General features: G+C 48.1%; 1 protein-coding gene across 1 annotated transcript in view; it reads right to left on the bottom strand.

The window, feature by feature from the left end:
- LOC137517936 (secreted Ly-6/uPAR-related protein 1-like) overlaps positions 1-9,489 on the bottom strand; it is a 29,976-nt gene that overhangs the window by 407 nt on the left and 20,080 nt on the right. The window contains exon 3 of the mRNA XM_068235010.1: positions 5,119-5,250. Within this exon, the coding sequence (XP_068091111.1) occupies positions 5,119-5,250 (132 nt within the window). The remainder of the gene's footprint in view (positions 1-5,118; positions 5,251-9,489) is intronic.

Raw genomic sequence — 9,489 nt, 5'->3', positions numbered from 1 at the left:
AGACGGATCTTCAACCGAGGACGCGGGTTTCATTTGATCAGGCTTGTAAAACAGAGGCGTATCTAGAGGGGTGCAGGAATGGCGTATGCCATGGGCGCCACATCACCCATGTGCTGCACGGAAAAGCCTGCCCGTATACCGTCCCATGACTTAGACCTCAGATCAATTGATTCTGTTATTTGGGGAACATGGTTACTTAATTTATGTATGTAGGGCACACTTGGCTTAGTGTTAAGGCTCATACACACGGGGTACGGCCGTCGACGGTGACGGTTAGCCCGTGTGTATGATGCGCGCGCCCCGAACCGTCGCCCGTCGGAGCTGTCGCCAGGCGATTGACATGTTCAATCGCCAGCTACAGCCGTCGCCGCAACCTTGCCGGAACTGTCGCTAGTCCCGCATGTGTATGCGGGCTAGCGACAGCTACCCACACACGGCACACGGAGCTTCCGGCGGGGGGGAGGAACCTCGGCGACAGCTTCCGCCGCATCGCTAATCCCTCTGCTGCCGTGTGTATGCAGAGGGACTTGGCGAAGAGCTGTCGCCGAACTGTCGTCGAACTGTTGCGCACACGCTCCCGTGCGCAGCGACAGCTACAATTGTCCCCCCCGTGAGTACTTAGCTTAAGAAACAAGGACAGAGGGATTAAGAAGAGATATTTCTCAAAAATCTGAGCCAAAAAACACAGGCAACCATGACACATGTATGTGAGAGAGAAGGCTATTTTTAGAGGGGAATGGGGCTCTGGCCAAGAAGGGGGGCACAATATCAGTGTTTGCCATAGGCTCTATATAACTCAGACACGCCCCTGCTTGTAAAAGACCCGCACACATGCCAAATAATCCTTAGCCAAGATGCAATGCAAGATGGGAGGTGTTGCCCCAATTGTGATGCAATATATAGTGAGTGGAGGTAACAGGAACAGTCTTACCTCGCAATAAGAGGTTAAGATTTTTATTGTTAGACACCAATAAAAAATACAATGCGTTTCACAGGACCTGCCTGTCACGGTCAGTTACCTGTCCAGACGAGGCGGCTGGTACATACGGATGCTGGCAGTCGTCCTGGTGGGTCTCGGCGGGCCTCCCTGCGTGGCGGTTTGTCGGTACTTGCCCGCGTGCGTTGCGCGCCGTAAGCGTTGGCACCGCAAGGCATTGGGGTGAGTGCTGCGTACGCGCACGCGTGAAGGATGTTCTGTTTATGCATGTCTGATTGTTCTTGTGCGTGTGTGCGTGTGTTTGTGTGTGTGTGCGCAGAGGCCTGGTTGCGCGCGCGTGTGCGCATGCACGTGCGGGTGACGCGTTGCACCGTTCACGCCAAACGGCCTATTTAAGTCTGGAGAGTGCAGCGCTGCGGTGCTGTAGTATTGCAGCTTTGTGTGTGTTCCACTCCCGTGTGTGAGTTTCTGCTCTGCCTGTTTCTGACTTCCTGGATGTTGACCTTGGCTTGCCTGACTACCCGATTTCCTGCTGACCTTCGCTTTGGACGACTACCCGATTTGCTGCCGACCTCTGCTTGCCTGAGAACCCGATTTGTTGCCAAACCCCTGCATTGCGGGAAATCGCTGTTTACAGCTGTTTCCAACTGCCAAAAACCACGCAGCAGCTACATCACCTGCCAACAGTAAAAATGTTCACTGGAGTTCCTCTTTAAAGAGCAGGGCCGGCGCTACCATAGAGGCAAAGGGGGCAATTGCCCCAGGGCCCCAGAGCTTGTAGGGCCCCCAGTGGCTACAAGAGGAAAAAAAATTCAAATCGGCCTTATAGTTTTTGAGAAAATCGATTTTAAAGTTTCAAAGGAAAAAAAATACACATTTAAAAACCTGCCGACTTTAATGGTCATTGTCAATAGCAAATCCACCTTAAATGCTAGAAACCCTAAATTTGCAGGATATGTTAAGGAGATCATTGGGAATAAGAGGAAAAAATAATTTTTCAAAAATACCTTATAGTTTTTGAGAAAATCGATTTTAAAGTTTCGAAGGAAAAACGTATACTTTTAAATGCGGTAAATGTCACTTTTAGTAGCAAATCTAACGGTAGTGTAATTTTTCATGCATCAAAAGAAAGCGCAATACATTTCCTGACGGGGTTTCCTGGGGGTCTATACGCAGCCGCAGCGCTTTGGCCAGGGATCGCTATACAGCCGCAATATGGCTGCATGAAGATCCCTGGCATTTTTTTCCTATTTTCCCAATTTTTTTATGTTTAGAGTGTGGGACTTTTAAAAAAAAAAAATTATGTGAAACTTTTTAACCCCTTGTCCCCCATGCAGGCTGGGATAGCCAGAATGTGGAGCTCCGACCGATTGGGGCTTCACGCCATGACTATACTAAATGCAAAAAAGGTCCCTTAATGCCGATTTTTGTTCCGGGTAACTGTTGGGGGGGCCCCCCAGGTTTATTTTGCCCTGGGGCCCCATTGTTGCTTAAACCGGCCCTGTTAAAGAGAACCCGAGGTGGGTTTTAAGAATACTATTAGCACACAGAGGCTGGTTTTGCATATAATCACCAGCCTCTCTGTTACTATACTGTTCCTCCTCAGGCCCCCCCCCCCTCTGCTGTCCCCCCCAAAAGAAACCGCCGTGCTAGCGACACGCAGCGTGTTACTAGCTGGTTGTTTACATGTAACCTGTCACTCTCTGCCACTCCCCCGCCTCCTCTATAGTGCTGCTCCCCGCCTGTGTCCCTTCCCTCCCCTCCTCTGTAAGGTGATTGAAGGGAAGGGACGCAGGCGGCGCTGGTGGTTATATGCAGAACCAGCCTCGGTGTGCTAATAGGATTCTTGAAACCCACCTCGGGTTCTCTTTAAAGGTTGTCACAAATATGCCTTCTAGATCTTGGCATGTTGGTATCGCTCCCCCTGCGGCTCTACAGAGGTTATACGCCAATACCTCGCCTGTGTGTTGGAGATGTGATGAAGATGTGGCTTTATTTTTTGGGGGGAGGGGAGGGGTTACCAAGGGGGCACAATGGCTGGCTGGTGGGGCTCATTTGGGTGATCTAAATCGATGTTTGTGTTTAAGCTTTAGATATTTTTTTCCTAACTCCGGTGATAAAATAAATGCTTACTAGTGCAGCGATGATAGGAGCCAAATGTGAACATCACAAACGGAACTCAGGCTTTTGAGCAGAGCAGATTGTCCAAATGATGGTGCGATTATTGAAGAAAAGTGATCTACAGATGTACTCGGCTAGTTGTCTGGCATGCTTTAAGGCTGGATCTACACTAGGCACGGTTTCAGGACGGTCCATGATCCTGGCAAAGATGTACACAAACGGATCTATGCTGCCCTTTTGCAGCATACGTTTTTGATCTGTTTGCGTTTTTTTGGGGCCAAAAAAAACGGATGGAGGGCGTAGCAGGACGGGAGTGGCAGCGGGGAGGGGGGTCGTTCCCCTCCCTCACCTGGGTCCCCCACCCCCGCTCCCCATCAAGCTAGTTTCAAAAATGTAAATCATTTAAAATGACTGTAATCAAATGTAGCGAGCGGCGGCGAGCGGGAAACTTACTTCCTTGCATCCCACCGCTGCTGCGTCACTTCCGGTAATGCCGTCCTCTGTTGTTTATTGGACGGCATTACAGGAAGTGATGCAGCAGTGGTTGGACGCCGCCGCTTACTACATTTGTTTACATTCATTTTAAATTACTTACATTTTTGAAACTAGCTGGAGGGGGAGCGGGGGACCCAGATGAGGGAGGAGAGGGGGACATCCCCGCTGCCCGCTGCCACCCCCGTCCTGGCTGCTATCACCCACCAGCATGATGGCAGCCCCCTCTCTCCCCTATAGGCTGGGACACAGAAAACTGATCCGTTTCTGTGTACAAATCTGCCTGTGTAGAGGGGGATCCGTTTTCCCATTGCTGGCTGGCACTACCCCTGCGTGTATCCGGATCCAGATGCGTTGCGGGAAAATGCAGCAGATCCGGACCCTCCGTTCAGGTTTTGAAAATGGGTCCCCGCAAACGCAGACGGATCCGTTTTTTGTTTGGGTGAAGACGGCTGCTATTTTAACATTGCTATCCGCGGCTCCGGTTCAGATCCGGTTTTAAAAATCGAGCCGCGGATACGGTTCCGGACCTAGTGTGAACTAGCCCTTATCCTTACTCACTAACAAGCTGCTCCTGTGTGGACAGATCACAGACAAATCATTTCAGCCCCCAGCTTGTGTCTGATGACTCTACAAGCAAGGGGAGGGGACGGAGGGAGAAAGGAGAGAAAGGATCAGGACGAGGGCTCCAGAGGCTCTGCACCTCACTGGTGGGGGGGCGTGGCTTGACATCAGTTGCAGGGGAAGGGGGCGGGGCCAGTGTCATCTCGCAACAACACATCTGGGAAGGTTTGGGTCCTCTGTATGCACAATAAGTTCTCCGCATAGGTAGTCTTTACCCTGTAAAATAGAACTAAGCAGAAAAGTCACACTGTGCATTACGAGTGCAATGCAGTGAAGCATACGGTATGTGAAAAGCATGCTTCACTGCAACTGTAAACGTTTTCAGCATGCCTCGCGTTATACCAGCAGATGCACAATAGCCTTAAAGGGCCCATGCACTGTTCGATTTCAGCCATTGATCGATCGATTCGAGAGAATCGTTTGATCAAACGGAAATCGATTCTATCTAAACAGCCCATTGATCGATTTGCGGCCAATTTCCATGGATTTCGATCTATTTTATCTATCTGATGGAAGATCTAGGTGGATCAGCTGCTGGTAGCAGATCCATGGCCCATAGAGTTGCATTGGATCTAATGGTGCAATAATGCATTTAGATAGATTTTCTAATAGATTTCTTTCTGAAGTCTATTGGAAATCTCTTCCTAGTGTGTGGCACACATCAGATTCCTGTCACATTCGACTTGACCGGCATCTGACAGAAATCTATCTGAGGGTCGAATCTGCTGCAAATCTATAAGTGTATGGCCACCTTTACTGTGAGAAAAGAGGAGCACAGACTAGTTGTAGGTGGGATTGGGACTGCATAGGCATTTATCTGTCACTTCAGGTAACCTTTAATATCAAAGTCAAACAGAACATGTGAAATCCACAAGGCTTTAATGCTGAGCATAGTAGATGTCAGAATTGACTCCGGGATGGGCGTGGCTGGAGGCGGAGCTCACCTGTGTTGGATCCCAGTACGACGGTCTTGCAGCCAGTGATGTCCGGGCTGCAGGTCTTCACCTCGTTGCAGTTTAGCACCTCGGTGGGCTCATAGCAGAAGAAACACTGCATGGGCAGGCTGGCGGTGGTATCTGCACAGGGAGACAGGGTGTGGTCATTAATGTGAGAAAAATAACAATATTCCATTCTTCTTCTGGCTGGTTCTGATCCCCACCACCAGGCGGCTACACGATGTCATCTTGTACTTACACTTTACCATGCTTAAAGGGACACTTAAGTCAAACAAAAAAAATGAGTTTTACTCACCTGGGGCTTCCAATAGCCCCCTGCAGCTGTCCAGTGCCCTCGCCGTCTCCCTCCGATCCTCCTGGCCCCGCCGGCAGCCACTTCCTGTTTCGGTGACAGGAGCTGACAGGCTAGGGACGCGAGTGATTCTTCGCGTTCCTGGCCACAATAGCGCCATCTATGCTGCTATAGCATATATCATATACCATATAGCAGCATAGAGGGTGCTAATGTGTCTGGGAACGCGAAGAATCACTCGCGTCCCCAGCCTGTCAGCTCCTGTCACCGAAACAGGAAGTGGTTGCCAGCGGGGCCAGGAGGATCGGAGGGAGACGGCGAGGGTACCGGACAGCTGCAGGGGGCTATTGGAAGCCCTAGGTGAGTAAAACTCATTTTTTTTGTTTGACTTAAGTGTCCCTTTAAAGGACAACTGAAGTGAAAAGAATATGGTGGCTGCCATATTTATTCCCTTTTAAACAATACCAGTTGCCTGGCAGTCCTGCTGATCTATTTGTCTGCAGCAGCATCTGAATCACACCAGAAACAAGCATGCAGCTAATCTCAGATCTGACAATAATGTCAGAAACACCTGATCTGCTGCATGCTTGTTCAGGGCTATGGCTAAAGGTATTAGAGGCAGAGGATCAACAGGACTGCCAGGCAACTAGTATTGCTTAAAAGGAAATAAATATGTCAGCCTCCATGTCCCTCTGACTTCAGGTGTGCTTTTAGGCCTCTCTTACACCTAGGCTGAAATGCAGTTGGGGTGGCTGCACCGGCTAGTGTGGGCATCCATTACCTGAGCAGTATCAGCCCATGTTTTGCATGACTTGACAGGGAGTTCTACAAGAGGAGGAGGGGCAGAAGTCTTGCAAAGCCCTTTCCCCCCAAATCAATGACTAGAGGCTCATCCCCACCTTGTGCTAGGTGAGCTAGTGGTGACTACCCCACACCGGGGGGAGATAGACCCAGAGGGGTTGTTTCTGGTGGAATCAGGAGTCTCCCTTTTATCAGGGGCCATCCAGATATCTGCTGCAACCCCTCCAAGCGTCTGAGGAGACTATAGGGGTACATCAGCACTTGCTACCCCACTATGCTACACCCACAAGGAGTTAAATGTAACAAAAAGATCTGACACCATTAACAAAACAATTTATTAACAAAAAGAAAAAAATTCCATCAGAGCTGCTAATTGGTCCAAAAATCTGACCAGTGAGAATTGTCTTTGGGAAGGATCCTTATTGGTCCAGTTGTCTCAATAGACCAATGATGAGTGTGTGGGGTGCAACTAGGCTTTTCCCAGAGCTCTTTGGTAGTATTGTGGAGGTAAGGTGGGGGTCTTCAAGTTTTTGTGGGGTCCTTATATACCTATATACTCATTTCAAGCCCCTGGAAAAGGCAGTGGATATCTGGAAATCCCTTATTACCATCACCTACCCCAGGTTAACTTATGGTACGTACACACCTGCGATAACGATCGTTCGTTAGGAACGATAGTTCCGCGATGAACGATAGTTGGACGAGCAGAGCAGTAAATGCAAATTAGGCATCTGAGAACGTAGCGCAGCGATTGTTATTGCAGAAACGAACGATCAGTGAAGAATGGTTGCGTGCGCACACGGATATGACGTGGTAGCGATGATCGCACGACAAACGTACACACAGTGACGATCTTTTACCGTTAAAGAACGATCGTTACCAAACACAATACACCGGAAATACGTAGGTTCCAGCTATATGCGCAGTTGCGCACTACATTCTGTAACGATCGTTCTCGCACGATTACTGTACACACCTTTCTTCAACAGCGATGATCGCGCGATAGGATCCAACTTGTTGGAAAATTCGCTTGTGCAATGATTGCACTTTCCTCGCTCTCCTTAAAGATCGCTTCTGATTGCGACGGAAAGAACTTGCAATTGTCGGACGAGCGATCGTTAATTGGTGTTTACGAACGATCGTTATCGCAAGTGTGTACGCAGCATAAGGAATGCTCATTTGGATTCCACCAAATTGAAATTTAGACATTTCCGATCGGAAATGTGGGAGTGACATAGAAAATCGGAATTTCCACGGGAATCTGATCACCGCAATTCAGAATTTTTCTGCAACAATTGGATCACGGCAGTAATTGTAGACCAATCACGACTGATTTGCCGTTTTCCGATTTTACAGGGGGAGGAGCGCAGCTGCTGAAGTCCAGTATGACAGCAAGGGATTGAAAGACTGCGTGGGCTGAAACAAGGCCAAGGTGAGCCAAATAAGTGGATGAAATAAAAGCACATTCACTAGTACAATAAGTTGCTTTAAGCACACTTATTACAGCTGGTATAGAAAACAACTCTCCTTTATAAAATCACTAGTAGACCCAAGCCCGTTTAAAAACGGGCTCTTGGTCTTTTTTTAACGCCGCCGCCAGTCACTCAGGATGCGCGCGCTCCCGCTGCGCACCCGCCGCTCGCACGCAACTGCCCGTCCACCAGCCTCCCTCCCTGGTCCCTCCAGCTGTACGTTACTGCGCACATGCATTACCAGGGACACAGGGACGCTGCTAAACTACTGGACGCAGTGACACAGGGCCTTTATTAGCTAGGATTACATTTTGCAGCCTGAAATCAAGACACAGACAAAAATATTTTTCCCTCTCTATTTACACAATGTACAAACTTGTAGCTGTCAAGCGAAAGCTATAATAGCAACAGTTCATAAAATAAATAGAAATCTGAATTTCTGATGTGGATAAAGGTTCCCTTCTCTGTACTTTGTGGAACCAGTGTTTGCTTTAATATTCTGTTGAGATTCGGTACTTCTCTACCAACTGTACATATGCAGCCTGTGTGTATTCACCCGATCAGCTACAATCTGCAAGCCATTCCACAGAGTTTTGGTAGGGTTTAGGTTTGGGCTCTGGCTAGGCTACGCAAGGACATACTGTACAAGGATATCTCCCTTCTTCTCCTTCCGGCAGTGGGGTCAGGATTGCAGAGTACTCCTGGCTGTTGTCATTATTAGAGGATGAACCTTCTTCTCATTGACAGCTTTCTGGCAGAGACAGCACATTTTCCTCCAGAATTTCATCGTATATTGCCCCATCCATCCTTCTCTTCTGATAGGTGCCCTAATCCCTCCTGCAGATAATCAACCCCACAACAGGATGCCACCACCATACTTCACTGTAGGTATGGTATTCTATATATGGTAGTTGTATTTCTCTCTCTTCTTTCTAGTTTGGAGGGATAACCAAATTGTGGAAGGGTCCTACTAGTAGCAAACATTTTCACTTCCTAATGATGGACTTTTTCTGCGCTCTCCTCCGCTCTGTTTCCTGAGTAGGGCCTGCCCACATCTGTATCCCTGAGATCCTTTATCAGTGTCTTGTCACCTATAATTAATTGTTTGTTGTTAGTCACACTACCAAGCTCTGGAATGCTCCAGGAACAGCTGCCATTTATGCTGAACTAATTAAAGTGATTATTGTTGATTACTGTTGATAAGGTGGAAGCCAAAAAAGCTTGGCATGCAATGGAGGAGGCAATTAGTTACACCTATCTGAGTTTACAAGTAGGGTATGTTAGAGGAGGAGTGATCCTGTTTTCTTCTGAAGATTGTCTGTGACATCACTTGCCTGTGATAACCTGCACTGCAGCTAAATCAATATTTATTGTGTGTGTATCACCATTTCAGACTGCAAAGGAACAAACTGTGAATATTCTGAAGGGTAAAATTTAAAGCTAAATTTGCGTAAAATTTAAAGCTATAGGCTTGCTATACACCAGCGGTTCTGGATGCTAACCTGCCTAAAGAGATAATTTGCATATTCAGTAGTGGTGCATTGTGGGTAACCACAAACACTGGCATAAGTAACAGGCCCTGCAGCCCCTGCCCTCGCTGAGGGGGGGGGGGGGGACCCTTTGAAGATATTACCTAAAACGTTTCACCGAGTGGGGCACTCAAGGTGAACTATTTGTACATTTAGGTAAGGCTAGGTTCAAACTTGTCTGTAGCAAATCGGATCCATTTCAAATGGATCCGTTTTTGTAAACAATTTTTTTTCTCCCCAATTTTCTTCAAAACTGCTTTTTTTG

This window comes from Hyperolius riggenbachi, chromosome 5, assembly GCF_040937935.1.
Source record: "Hyperolius riggenbachi isolate aHypRig1 chromosome 5, aHypRig1.pri, whole genome shotgun sequence".
Lineage (NCBI taxonomy): Eukaryota > Metazoa > Chordata > Amphibia > Anura > Hyperoliidae > Hyperolius > Hyperolius riggenbachi.
The sequence above is the reverse complement of the archived record's forward strand: the minus strand, read 5'-3'. Positions and strand labels throughout refer to the sequence as shown.